Source organism: Cryptomeria japonica, chromosome 10 (genome assembly GCF_030272615.1).
Source record: "Cryptomeria japonica chromosome 10, Sugi_1.0, whole genome shotgun sequence".
Taxonomy (NCBI): domain Eukaryota; kingdom Viridiplantae; phylum Streptophyta; class Pinopsida; order Cupressales; family Cupressaceae; genus Cryptomeria; species Cryptomeria japonica.
This window is the reverse complement of record NC_081414.1, coordinates 71,086-86,020: the sequence shown is the minus strand read 5'-3', so window position 1 is coordinate 86,020 and position 14,935 is coordinate 71,086. Positions and strand designations below refer to the sequence as shown.

The 14,935-nt window shown below is 36.3% G+C and overlaps 1 protein-coding gene across 1 annotated transcript in view; it reads right to left on the bottom strand.

Moving 5' to 3' along the window:
* LOC131069428 (eukaryotic translation initiation factor 3 subunit C) overlaps positions 1-13,539 on the bottom strand; it is a 32,551-nt gene extending 19,012 nt beyond the window's left edge. Inside the window, exons 1-3 of the mRNA XM_058004850.2 lie at positions 13,331-13,539; positions 11,986-12,778; positions 10,695-11,776 (exon numbers count right to left, since the gene is read on the bottom strand). Coding sequence (XP_057860833.2) covers positions 10,695-11,776; positions 11,986-12,778; positions 13,331-13,354 — 1,899 coding nt within the window. The 5' untranslated portion in view covers positions 13,355-13,539. The remainder of the gene's footprint in view (positions 1-10,694; positions 11,777-11,985; positions 12,779-13,330) is intronic.
* Positions 13,540-14,935: the final 1,396 nt, after the last annotated feature.

Here is a 14,935-nt window from a genome sequence, read left to right as displayed (position 1 = left end):
GAAATTGTATCTTCCTCCAATTCATCAATCACTTCATTGTCAATTTGATCTTCAAGTAAATATACTCCAATTGAGTTTGCTAAACATCCTTTTCTTCCCATGAAACTACATGAAACTATAAGAATACATCTCTGTCACCTAAATGACATACAATGTCCCCATCTCGAGCAAAGTCAAAAATGTAACATTTATACGGTTTTGTAGAGCATCATAATGGAGATGGTCTCCCAAACTCTTATGGCATATGAGTTTTCTTGTTGTGCCCATATAGTGAACATGATGTTGAGCAAAAGAACACTTTGTCAATCCAACTCTACAAGTTCCATTTGAAGGAAAAGGCCAAACAACATCCTACAAAATATCTTCAAATACATTTATTAAGATCGAAGGCATTTTGATACCATTTGCAACCAAGAAAAAAGGTTCCATTGCTTGGCTTTGGTTGATGTGTCTTGCAGACCTGAGAATATATATATATATATTCTCAATCTTTTTAACTGCAACATCCTTTGTAGGAGAAATATGTTGGACATGCATATCTGTGAATCTGGTTGTAGACCCAAATATAAAACTATAAGACAATCTCAATAATGGCCTTGCAACAAATGATTGAGATTGTGATGTAAAAGAACATCCTGTCGTGGCATACCAACGCCTCTAATTACATTTAATTGAAACTGTTAAAATCCTTATCAGCCAATCAATTTTGCACATATCTTAAGCCACGATATACCATGTTATTTCAAACCGTTCACATCTTTATCTGTGTTGGCTAACATTTTTGGATACGGATTTGAATCAATATATATCTTTGAATTTCACGAGATGACATAACTTTGAGGATTTCTATCAAGAACCATTGACAAGACTTGTATACGCTTCCACATTTTGCAAGCACGTCTATCTTAGTATTTCAAAAAATATATCTGACAAAAATCCCTACATCGTGCTTTGAAGGATGTCCATAACCTGTTCTAAAACTCCCAATTTTGCGTTGGCAAGGAGTTGGCAAAGGCATGGGGAATTTGGCTTTATGCTTGCCAATTGCGTTTGCTTGAAATTGTCTAAACCGGATTCAACAAATCCATTTTTTTTATGTACATCTTGTAGTCGCAACATGCCATGAAGGCGTATATTTGTGAGGTATTCTGTCAAACAAATCAACTGTTTTGTATATCCTCCCGAGGCCGCCAATTTGGTACATTGAGGGACCTTGCCAAATAATTCACTTACCGTGTTTTATCTTCTATATTTGCATTCATTGCATTTCATGGAGCCTCACCTTTTAAGACATTATGCCAATCTGATTTGTTGGTGTTGGAAATAAGCCACACCCGGACCGACGATGGACTAGTACTAGTCCAAGAGGGGCCAGTAGCTCAGTGGTAAAGCACTCCAGCAGCATATGGAAGGTCCTAGGTTCGAGTCCTAGCTGTTCCATGTCTCAACATGGTATCAGAGCCAAGTTCGAATTAGGGGTAATCAGATTGATTGTAGTTGTTCCTCCTCTTTTCAATTTGCTCTTATTACTTCATTCGAAATGTTGAACTGTCTCAGGGTTGAAGATAGATTGGATGGTGCATCCAACTTCTCTAAGCTGAAGACTGAGGCAGAAGAGGAAAAGACTTCATGGAGGAAGAAAGATTTTCAACCTCGGAGAATGCTGGTTGACTCCGTGAAGGATCATATTGTACCTATCATCTCTAAGCTGAAGACTGCCAACGAAATGTTCAAGACATTGGAAGAGATGTACGAAATCAACAACACCAGTCGTGCCCTAGCTTTGAAGCAGTAGCTTCATCACATCAAGATGATGAAAGGTGAATCTGTCATAGCATACTTCATGAGGATTTCTGATTTGAGAGATCAGCTCTCATCCATTGGGAAGGTTGTTGATGACAGTGACTTGACCATGCTTGCTCTCAATGGTCTTCCGGCATCTTGGGAGTCTTACATTCAAGGAATTAGTGCAAGACCAAATCTTCCCAAGTTCGATCGTTTGAGAGCAGATTGCATACAAGAAGAGTCACAATTGATAGCAAGAGGAATTGAGCGTGATCATTATGATGTAGACAATCAAATCCTTGCTTCGCATATGGTTAAAGGCAAAGGAAGGAAGTGGGATAGAGACAGAGATTCAAATCCTGCCCCTAAATCAAAAAGGAAGAAGGACTTATCTCACACCCAGTGCTTTAAGTGTGACAAAAATGGTCATTTTGCTCGAGATTGCAAATTCAGGTCCACTCCTCTTGCTTCCTCTGCAGAAGTTGGCATAGGGACATCTCAGGAGGAGCAAAGGTCAAATGAAGACTTCCTTTTCTAAAAGGAGGAAATGTTAGAGGGAGCTTGACATCTTTAGCTTCAGAGGGAGCTTGTCAAGCTCATAGGGAGCCAGTTTCTTTCAGCTTCAGAGGAAGCCTCATCTTTTGTGTAATAGTTTTCGTTCCACCCTCTGCGAGTAGGCATGGTGGTCCCACCCTCTGCGAGTAGGTATGGTGGGTATCATGGAAGAAATTCCATGATGAGTTCATTCACCCTCTGGGAGTAGCTATTGTGAACATATGTGTTTCATCCATGGGAGTAGCCATGGTGGTAGCCACTTTGAGACTTGATTATTCATAGAATCCTCTCTAGCTAAGAGGGAGTGTTGAAATGGTTAGCTAGTTCAGATCATATTTTAATGTTGCCTTGTGGCAATTAAAATATTATCTTATTGTAATAAGGTTAAGCGATTTATGTCAAATAGGGCTGGGCCCAAATGTAACATGTGGTTAAGCAATTCATGTCTAATAGGGCTGGGCCCAAAAGGAAACGTGTCACAACTTACAAGTCATGTAGGCCCCAAATTGGGCGCCAAAAGTGCAAATTAAAATATGTAAAAGAAAGGAAATTTGGTTAAAGCCGACTTGGAAAACTTGAACATGAATGTTGCATATAAACAAGATTCATTCTACACAACAAATATCTTTATCAAGTGTCGTTAGCCTTATGCAAATTCAGTCAACGAACTTAGGGGTAGCGATCCATATCTTCATGCTATTGCAAGTCTATCTGATCCTTGAGCGAATCCATTGCACAACTTGCTGGGCAAGGTGGTGCTCTACACTTCAGTGATCTCCTTCTTCAAGTGGTGTTGATATTTTGCTCTCTCTGAAGACATACTACAACTGCATATACTAGGTTCAGTATGCCCTAGATTGGAACTCAATCAGATAAGTAATCTGATTCATGTAATCTGCTTATGAATAATGGAACTGATCTAAATCTTTGATGATGGGTTTTTCCTCCAAGAGGGAGGTTTTCCCAGGGTACTTGTATCTTGTGTTGTGTGCTTTTATTATTATTTTTGCTTATTCTAAGTTAGTTTATAATTTAAGTAATGATTGCCTAGAATCAACATGGTATCAGAGCTTGGTCATAGGTTCGAATCACGCAGGCCGCGGCGAGTGACACTGGGAGGGGGATTGTTGGCAGTGAGCCAACATCCCTCACGAGGACTCGTGACATGGTTTAACAACCTCCTGTGGATTCTATAAGTCTAGTGGTTGTATCGAGCATTGACAGGTCAATCTTTTGGTGCAACGGCAACCCTAGCTTGTAACAAGTGGTATCAGAGCCAGGTCCAGGCTAGGAACCCCAAGCACACGAGAGGTGTGGCTTAAGGGGGTGTTGGTGTTGAAAATAAGCCACACCCGGACCGGCAATGGACTGGTCCAAGAGGGGCCAGTAGCTCAGTGGTAGAGCACTCCAGCAACATATGGAAGGTCCTAGGTTTGAGTCCTAGCTGGTCCATGTCTCAACAGTTTGCACCTATAATTCGTCCATATTCTTCTTGTGTCGAATTGTCTTTGCTCGAAAGTCTCTAAAGCTCTTTTCAATACATCCAATTTGTGAGCAGCATGCAATGACTACACTCGATGAAAAGACACTTCTTTGAGACATTTTGTTCAGCAGCTCACGTGCTTTTTGTTTATACTTTTGCATTATGCATACATGCCTATCAAAGCATTTCCAATCATGATATCTGGCAAAAATTTCTTTGACACTATGAGCGTCCTTACTCTGTTCCAATGTTCTACCAGTTGCACTTGTTTGAAGTTTCTAAAACCTTTTCAAGTTATCCATTTTGTGTACTATCTGCGCAATAATCACATTCCATATGATGACATTTCTTTGAAGCAATTTGTCAAACAATTTGCACACCTTTACCTGCATTCTGTCCTCAAGCAAATTTTCCCCAACTTTGTGTAGAGAGGATAATGACAAAGGTTATTGAATTCAGCTTTACACCTGTCAATTGCATATGTTTGAAAGTTTCTCAAGACATTACAAAAGATCTATTGTGCAAATTGCATTCATGAAAGCACATTTTTTTAAGCATTTTTGTAAACCGTTCACTTATAGAATTTGTGGCTTCACATTATGGTGCGTCTGCCTTGGCTCAAAGGCTTCTAAAGCCTTTCAACAAATTCACTTTACTTATAACCTGCAATCACTGCATTTCATTCCTTGAGATGACGCCTCCTTGAGGCATTTTGACAAACAGTTTGAATGCATTGTATTGGCTTCCACAATTACATGTGACAAAACCTGCGAATACACTTCAAACACTATCCATACCGTCTGTCCAACTTTACCATGCTTGCTCAATAACATTTTGATAGAAAGCATATAAAGACTTGGATAGAAAGCTTACAAAGATTTTTTTTGCAGAACTTGCAAGTTTACATTTCACGAGATGTGTGAGGCTTTCTTTTAAAAAGTTTGTACCTTTCTCGGGTTCCACACTTTGCATTTTTGTTTTCCATTTTACCATACGCACAAGATGCTGGTATAGGACGTGGAATTTGGTTTTACTACTGCCAATTGCATTTGCTTGAAAGTTTTAAAGCCTTTTCAAGAAATCCATTATGCACAGATTCTGTAATCTCTGAACTCCACTCCTTGAGATGACATCTCTTTCAGGAAATTGTCAACCAGTTCATGCATCTTCTATATTTTTCCATATTAGCATGCACATCTCCTAGAGCATTTGCAAAATAAAATGGTATTGGAATGTACAATTTGCAGGTTCCGAGAGAATACGTACTCACAACCACCTTAGTTTTCAGTTCTTTTAAGGTTCTTGAAAAACAGTTACGAATTCTTGAAACAAAGATTTGGAAGTTAGCAATTTGGAGTAATGGACGCAAAATTTCGAGTTGGGGATGGGCATGATGTAAGAGTTTCCGTTCGGAGGATTCAAAGTGCTAAATTTTGTGTTTTAGATGCAAGCGCATGAAAAGTTAAGGTTTGGACTTCTCAAAACATGAAATTTATAGTTTGGGGCAAAAAGGCGCGCAAAGTTAAGGTTTTCAAAAAATTCACGCAAAAGTTAAGGTTTTGGAGAAATAAACCCAAAAGTTGGGAGTTTGAAGTTCCAAAAGTGCAAAAGTTAAGATTTCGAGCTTTTCAACACAAAAGTTAGGACTTTGGCCAGGGTCTTATAAAGATAAACATTAGAAATTGCCTTGAGATGCGATATTTTTTTTTTTGCTTCATAAATCAAGGCAACATATTATTATAACATGTATTAATAAATATAGTATGTAAACTATATCAAAATTGTATAGATTAAAAAACCCTAGAAACAAACGAATAAAAACAAACACAACATAAGGAACGAACGCGGCAGAAACAACTGCAACTTTGCCCACTCCACTCTCCAACTTTGCACAAATTGAAGCACAACAATGTAGGAAAGGATGGCGTGCGGGAAGTGAATGATGTGTGAGGCCTAAGCACATTGGAGTTGTGGATAGATAGCAGCGACGGATATACACCCGGTGCAATGCATGTTGATTATAATTAGGTAGGAATGGCGGATTCCAATTGCCTTAGGCAACATTGGAATCCGCCCAAAGGTCTAGCCCCTCCTTCAGCGTGTAGGGTTGGGCCCTCTCTCACGGCACTTAATAAATCTTCACGCCACACCCAAGATAGCGTGCTCCCACAAATAGGGCCGACCCTATTCTAACAAGGCATTTCGGTAAAAGGAAATATTAATAATTAAAAGCCACCAATTAAGTAAAAGTCAACTCAATTAGTCTTTGCACTCCATATAAATAAAGGGCATCTTCACCTCATTATATATACAATCAATACATCCTTCATGCGAAATATCCATCTGCTAATGATGCGAAATACACATATGCCTAATGATGCGAAGTATAGATTTGGTTAATGTCAAGGCTGAAGAAGGAACTTATGCGAATCATACCTGCCATTAAAGGAGCAAACATCAAGTTCATACTGTCACAAAGAAGTGCGAACTGTCCCAGAATCAAGGTGCTAGGGTTACTGATCAGTTTTAGGCATAAGTACAAACCTAAGATGCACTAAAAGTGCAAATCTAGGGCATGAGCCTGAGTGCTGGTTGGTGTGTTTAAAGGGCAGACCTGATGCTCATGAAAGTGCAGACCTGTTGGTGATTTCTTCATGTACTTGAGATAAGTGTTGTAACCATTATATGAATATAATCCATAATCAGATCTGAGGATCTTTTCTTGCTGGGTTTTTCTTCCTAGGAGGTTTTCCCAAGATAATTGTCTTTTGTTCTTATTTGTTCATTTCTATGCTATGCCTAAATCTAGAAATCTCTAAAGTTTTACAACAAACAATTTAATTAGAAACTAAATTCTGATTTCTAAGTTTTACATTAATCTGAAAGTATAAAATCAACAATGCATTATGAAAAAGATTGGTCGTTAACGTGATTCAATGAAACCACCATAGACTTCCAAATGCAGAAGAATTTTTAAGAGTCAACCGACTTCCAAAGGCAGAAGATTCATGTGCATTTCTAGTGACCTGTGAGCAGTATTGTTTAAAAGATAGGTCGAAAACCCTAGAAAATGTTTTGAAAACCTTAAAAAACACTATTAAAAAAAATATACTTAAATGAGAAAGGCCGATGTGTTTTTTTGTACGAATATGAGGCCGTAAAAATTCAAATTCCATGGTTGAAGTTCGGCGAATCCTGTGACACGGTATATATGTATATACACACACACATACATTCATATATATGCACACACATACATTCATATATATACACACACATACATACATATACATATACACACATTCATACACACACACACACATATATACACACATACATACACACACACACACATATATATACACAAATACACATATATACACATATGCATATACATATACACAATCACACATGCATAAATAAATATAGACACAAATACATATATATACATGTGTGTGTGTGTTGTATATGTATGATTTTTACAATTTTTTGTATATACATGTAGTGAAAAATAAATTGAATGAATGATTCAATAATAGGATGATTACATTGAACGATATACACACGTATATATAGAGGTTACAAGACGATGTTCTATAATTAGAACATAACGTTAAAGTAAAAGATTAAAGAGCTAAAAGCTAAATTAAGCTTAAAAGCTAATTAACTAAAAAGAAAAAGCTAAATGCTAAATAAAGCTTAAAAGTTAATTAACTAAAAAGCTAAATGACCATTAAACAAGGAACTAAATATAGGTGACTAAAATATAATTAAATATTCTAATACCCTCCCTTAATGGTCATTCTATCTACTAACTGCCCTACAGAAGACACTGCAGGTCTTTTGATCACAAATGAAAAGAACACTCTGCTGTGGTGGAGACCCTCCTTGGATCCGAAAAGTGTTAATGACCAAGAATACCAAAAGCCATCCAAGCTAATGTAGCCTTCACACGCGAATTAGAGATCTAGCACATGAATTACTGAAGCCTGAAACAATGATTTTGAGGAAAAAATCAGCAAACCCTTTCGCAAAAGAGTACCAACTCCAAAACTGATTGCAAGATACCATGGTTGCAGATGTTCGCCCTGGCAGGTGCTCCAACAAAGCACGATTTTTGAGGAAAAAACCGTTAAACCCTGAAATGGGAACCCTTGAAAAGAGTATTTACGATTTTGAGGAGAAAATCGAAAAACCAAGAAATCTGAGATTACAAATAATCATTTTTGTGGAAAAAAAGGGTAAAACCCAGATAACTAAAATCTTACGCGAATATCACGGATTACAAATGAGATAATTTTTTAGGGAAAATTATAAACCCTGCGAACAATTTTTGAGGAAAAAATCGTGAAAACCCTCCCATGATTTTTTGTGGAAAAAATCAAAAAACCGACAGACAATTTTTCAGGAAAAATTTGTGAAAACCCTGGGACTTGTAGGACGAGGTCTGGCCTAAATCAATCTGATCTAGGCAATGATATTCAGATATCATGAATATGCACTGTTTCCAGGTGTTGTTGCAGTTGTTGAACTTTTGACTGTGTTCCAACATGATATTGGTCAAAGATGCCATCACAAAAAGGGAGGTTGAACAAGGTCAACCTAGTGAAAGCATGAGACAGAAGAATCTGATTCAAAAAATCAGAATAGAAGCAACTGCACAAAAATATCTGAAACCCTGGAGGAGAATTCTGGCACAAATTCCAAAGTGCAAATTTCGAGGTTTGGAAGAAATTTAGAAATTAAAAAATTTCTGCAAACTTAAAATAGCATAAATGGTGCCCAAAAAAAACAGCAAAAATCCAAACATCCACAGAAATAGCAGAAATTGTGAACTGTTTTTAAATTCCAAGGCAAATTTGCTGGCACAAAATTCGAGGTGCAGAAAACGAGGCACCCAGAAAAATTTGAGACCAACCCAGAAAAGCTCTCGAAAAACCCACCAAGAATCTGAAATCAAAATGCAGATTCGACGGCTCAAAAATTGAGGCACGGAAAACGATGCAACTAGAAAAATCTTACGACGACCCAGTTGAGGTCTCGAAAAACCCACCAAGAATCTGCAAACAAAACAAAATTTTGACTTGAACTAGAGGTTCAAAACCTTAGTCGAAAATTGCAGAAACCCTAGGAAAATTTTCAATCTGCAAAAAAAACTCCAGGTTGAAGGCCCGAAAATCTCCAGAACGCTAAATAAAAACATGAACTGCTGCCCAGCACAAAGAAATTCGCCCACGAAGCAAAAACCCTCGAAACCCTCAAAAACCAATTAAAAAAGCAAAATCGTTTTTTAATTAAAAAACAATTAAAAAAAAAATTGGAAAATATTCCAGAAAAAAGGGTATGAATTTTTATTAAAAAATTCGCCAAACTTTAAAAGTCCCATCGACCCGCTCTGATACCATTAAAAATAAATTGAATGAATGATTCAATAATCGGATGATTACATTGAACGATATACACACGTATATATAGAGGTTACAAGACGATGTTCTATAATTAGAACATAACGTTAAAGTAAAAGATTAAAGAGCTAAAAGCTAAATTAAGCTTAAAAGCTAATTAACTAAAAAGAAAAAGCTAAATGCTAAATAAAGCTTAAAAGCTAATTAACTAAAAAGCTAAATGACCATTAAACAAGGAACTCAATATAGGTGACTAAAATATAATTAAATATTCTAATAGTTATGTATATGTATATATATTATACATACATATATATACATATATGCATATGTATGTGTATACATACATACATACATATATATATATATATATATATATATATATATATATATGAATTTTACATATTTGTTGTATAAATGAACCCAAACCCTATATAAATTGCTTGAGCAACAAAACGAATTCACAAACCCAAACAAAGACCCAAACCAGAACCAATAACATAGTTCTTATTTAATATATATGCACATTAACAATAAAACTAAAAGCAACTAAATTTTGTCAATTCAAGTTCAATGTTATGTATTAAGGTTCTATAATTTCTATGATGAATGCTTTATCAATATATCAAATGAACATTTGAAATTTCCTTATATTTTAAAATTTTCTCCGTCTTTTTATTAGCCATCCCTTGTCATCCCTTAAAAATGGCCTCCCAAAAAACCTGTCCCAGAAACAAATCCTGTTATACCCTGTCATCCCCAAAACAGAAAATTATGGAAAGCATAGATAAATTCCAAGCCTTCCATAGTGCAATTTAAGTTTGTGTTGTTAAATTCAGTAAAATTAAAAAATAGGCATGCATATATATAACACACGATAAGAGTGCTAATCTATTTGTATGTAACTCATTCCAGGTTTTATGAAGCAATGAGCTGAATAGATTTACTTATGCAAAAAACCTATCAACTCCTTGGGTTTCCCAAGATGATCTTTAACGGCCGAAAAATTTATTACCAAAGGTGTTTTTCAGAAATACAAGTATAATGTTGATTACTAACACCAATTCTCACCTTCAGTTCAACGGGCAAACTGAGGTTACAAATAAGCATCTGGGTGGTAAGCTACTTTATATTGTGACTCAATGAGGATCACGGTTAGAACCTTCCATTTGGTGACCAAAAAAATTGTAATACAACAAGATATATAAAAATTAGATTTTAAATCTGTGCATCCATATTGTTATATACAGTAAAGTTATATATATGTGGTACAAAACATAGTATACATGATAATGTTCGTGCATATGTATAAAGAAAGATGACCAAAATCAAGGTATCTGAAAACAAACAAACCAATAACTTAGCAACTATTAGCCGGATTTCCAAATTGCTATAAAATGCATCAAATTCATAAAATCAAACCATTTGAGACTCCTACAAAGGCATCAGTCCCGAAGAATGCAAACCTGCTCTGGAGTCTTTTCATGATATCGACTTTGTGAAACTCCTTGGGCTAGTAGTTCTTTCACCCTCCCACCTGCATAGAGTTCAGAAAGACACCCATGGGCTTCTGAGATTAAAGAAGCTCGAAAAGCACAAAGACCAAGTTGTGCCATAGCTCGATTAAAAAGTATCTGTGTAGAAATATCCATGTGTTGCACGCCATCCTGCAAGTGACTCATAAGCAACAAATCTCGAGCAACTGAAAAATCATCTAATAGAGCAAAGTGATAGATATCACAAAGCATGGCCCTTGCTTTTGTCCGTTCATCACCATGCTTGTAGATAAGAGAAACCAGAATGTCCATCAGGGTCCTGCTATGCTCTGGAAATGTTGGCCTACGCGGTACAATCTCTGGAGTAACAATGAATGCTGGAGGCCCTCTAAAATCTTCACTTGGCTTAGGTTCTACATTAGCAGCTTTGCTATCATAATCATCCTCCATGTCTCCATTTTCACCTCCATTTAAATCAGCTTCAAATGCAGCAGCATCTGTCATGGTTTGCATCTCAGCCAGTTTTCTCATGGCCTCATAGACCTCCTGAGGCTTATAGTATATAAGTTCTACACGTTTTAAGGCAACCTTTGCTGCTGCCTTCATATCTTGCATCCGTTCAACATAATCCTGAACATTCTGCGCAAGTGCCATAAACAGTGGCTCATCTTGCAGGCGCTCAACATACTCCTTTGTGTGAGGATCAATGCATTGTAAACTTTTGAAGAGTTCATTATCAATTCGTTCAAGAAATGCAAGAATATTACCCCAAACTCGGATTGTTCCCTCGTGATCTGCCCCTTTCTGGGTTTCATTTTCATCAGGCTCTACAGAATCATCAATGACAATGTTCGGGTACTGAGCCAGAATATCTAGCATTACAAGAATATTCTGGACGCATTTCTTCCACACTGGAATCGGCATATGGGTGCTGAGGCTGGGGTTCACATCAAACTGTGCAGAAACAACATTTACCAATACCTCTAGTTTTTGTGCAGGGGTCTTTGCCACCCTTGTTAAATATGTGAGTTGTTCCACTTGCTCAACCCTACCTGTTAGGAGAAATCAAAAGAAGCACACAGTTTTAGAAGTACAAGTCTAGACTCTAGAAATTCTTTTTGGATAACGGTAGAAGTTTCCAGTTCCCGTAAGATTTTGTATGGGTTAAACCAAAGAAAGTTAAGTTAGTTCACAGCAAAACAAATTTATTCATAGTAATTGAGACAAATCTTCACTTCTAAGTACAATAGTTAACACATACCTGTTCCTTTTCTTCCACGAGCAGCAATTATTTCTTTAAGCTTCTTGTCCACCATTTCCCATGTAATCTCACTTGGATCTCGCATAAACTGTTTATCCATCAACTTATCCCTCTTACTCTTCTTCTTCTCCCAACCACCCTCTTCATCTTGACCTTCCTCTTCATCTTCATCTTCATCAGACTCTGTGTTATATGAAGCAGCTAATTTGGCAGGGTCCTCCTCAACATCCACTTCAGAATCCTCGTCCTCGTCATCATCCTCATCAGACTTATCCACATCGTCTTCTGACACAGGACTGGCTCTATATCTCTCAATATCAACTTCATAGAGTTTATTATTTTTCTTGAGCTTTTGCTTCATAGTATTTTGGGCTTTGGCATTGCTACTGCTCATCTTTTTCTTGGCCTCCTTGTTAGCCAGGGCTTGCGCCAGAAATTCCTCTAGCATCACAAGAGCCTTAATATAAAGCCTCGGGACCTGGACAGACTCTGTGACTCGGATCACCTTCTCCAGTTGCTTGTTAAGCTTATCAAAACTCTCCTGTAAGCTAACCCAATCATTAATCTTCATGGCATTCTTTATCTGATCAACAGTAAGACTCATTTCCTCAAACCTCTTGTCTTTTGCAGACCTAACAACCCTCCGCTGATCATCAGACTCATCGCTATCACTTGCAGTTTTTGACAGATACTTGGATCTAGCTGCAGTATCGCCGCCATCTCTATCCCCTGCCTCAACTTCATTCTCTTCCTCTTCAATTTCACTCTCTTCCTCTTCAGATTCACTATCGCCCTAAAAACATTAAAAGAAAAATACGATTTTGCAGATGAGATGATAAAATGAATTTCAGACCTTTTGGCCAAACTACAATTCTAATAACCAGCGAAAGATGCAATTTTCTGCTTCGATAAATACTAAAGACCGTTTCACCATTTACTTGCTTTATCTACAAACAATTTTAGCCAGGGTTAAAGATTTACAGACCTCACCACAGAGTGAAACAAATTCCTAAATAGGTAAATATACACTTCTCTAGCATGATGAGTTCTGCGAACCATTTTGACCTACAGGACTGTTGTAGAGATTTATAACCCTTTAAGCCAAAATGGAAAACAATCCTCTAAACATTTTCTAAGTCGTGAAGTTCTATAGCTCCGTTTGCCCTAAAAGACATTAAATTTACATACTAAATCTAAAGCCCATTTTGGCTTTCCTTTCGGTCAAAATGGCTTGTAATGGCCTGTAAAACTCCAAAACCCTCAACTTTCAAAGACCGTTCGAAACAAACCGATCGATTCCATTACTAAAAAAAGGGACGGAAGAGGAAATAAAACCAGGTCTTACCTGCGTCCAAAAACGAGAAGCCATTGTAAACTTTATTTGAAAACCTGCGAGATGCCTGTGGAAATTCGCTTTGCCTGGTTTGGGTATACAACTGCAAATAAGAGCTCTGCAACGATGGAAGTGAATGAGTACCAAAAATAGAGCACAAGGGTTTTTAGGGTAGAGTTATTTTTTTACACCGCATCATACATTTTTTCACATTTTATGCTAAGCGACCCTTTCTTAGTTGTGATGAAATAAAATACTTTAAAGAATCGGGAATATTAAAGATATTAAATTTTTAAAATAATTGCAATGGTAAAAATAATTAGTATATTTATATTTTAAAAAAAATCTAAGTAACATAAATTATATGGAGAGATATCAAGTTTGAAAATATACAATATTTATAAATTCAATGATAAAGTATAAGATCCAAAGATATTTTGAGAGGGTGTTATTAGGTATAATATGTTATATTTAAAAACTTAAGTTATGATGGAAATCTGGAGAAAAATATATTAATCAGTTATCTTCTAAAAATTTCAATTTGTTTTCTTCAATTTTTCACTTGACAAGCTATCTATCCTTTTTCATTTTTTCATAGTGGTTGTATGTGAATGTCGACATTATTCTTAGACCTTTTAGAAACTTTACCAAAGATATTGCCACAAATGTCAATCTCGTTCTTTCTCTTGGTCCTATATGAATTATGGTTTTTGAAAGAGTCAATCCTCAAGATTTATGTATTGTCAATACATGTGTCAATCTTTATGGTAATTGATGTGTTTTTCCCCTTTGTATTGCTATTATTGGAATTGTACTTGGATAGTTATCTTCAAATGGTATTCCTGAATAATTGTCAAACTCAATCATCACATGTGTTGGTGGTTCAAGTGGGGAACCTCCTAGTTTGTAGATGATATTTCAAATATATCTGAGACCTTCATTTACAAGTCCTCCTTTTATCCAAAGATTCAAAGTCAACATGAGCCTTTAATTCTTATTGATCAATATCTCTAGATCAAGTTCATCATTTGAGCAATCTTTTGTTGGATGTGCACTTCCTACTTTTGTTGCATCAAGATGCTTCAATGAACATAACATTTTCTTGTTATGATTATGAACATTTTCATTTGTGGAGAACAAAAAGATAGTATTGTTAAACTCAACATTACTTGCAACATCTATGCTAAAAGGGGTTCTTGTAATAAGCAACCTTCAGTCATCAATTTTTGGATTTGCATCTCTTAGATTTGCCAAAAGTTAATAAAATCTTTGTTATTGTACATGTTTTCTCCATCTTGTGTGAATTTTTTTATCTAACGTAATCACAGTTTTGAATTCATCCTACAGTAACTTTGCCCATCTGTTCCTATCATAGACCAGCCTATCATTGACTGGAGACAACTTGCCCAAAACTCCAACCAAAATCATAAATATTCTTGAAAGATAATTGACAAAAAATATCTTTGAAACTATAAAGTAATATTATAGAAATTTTATAGATATGAATTACATTAGATATTATATAAAATAGTTGTTTTCATTAGTCATAATGAAAGGTGTACCTACAAAACTTCTATTTACATTTTGTGGCAATGTTTATTGGAATCGAGAATCTAT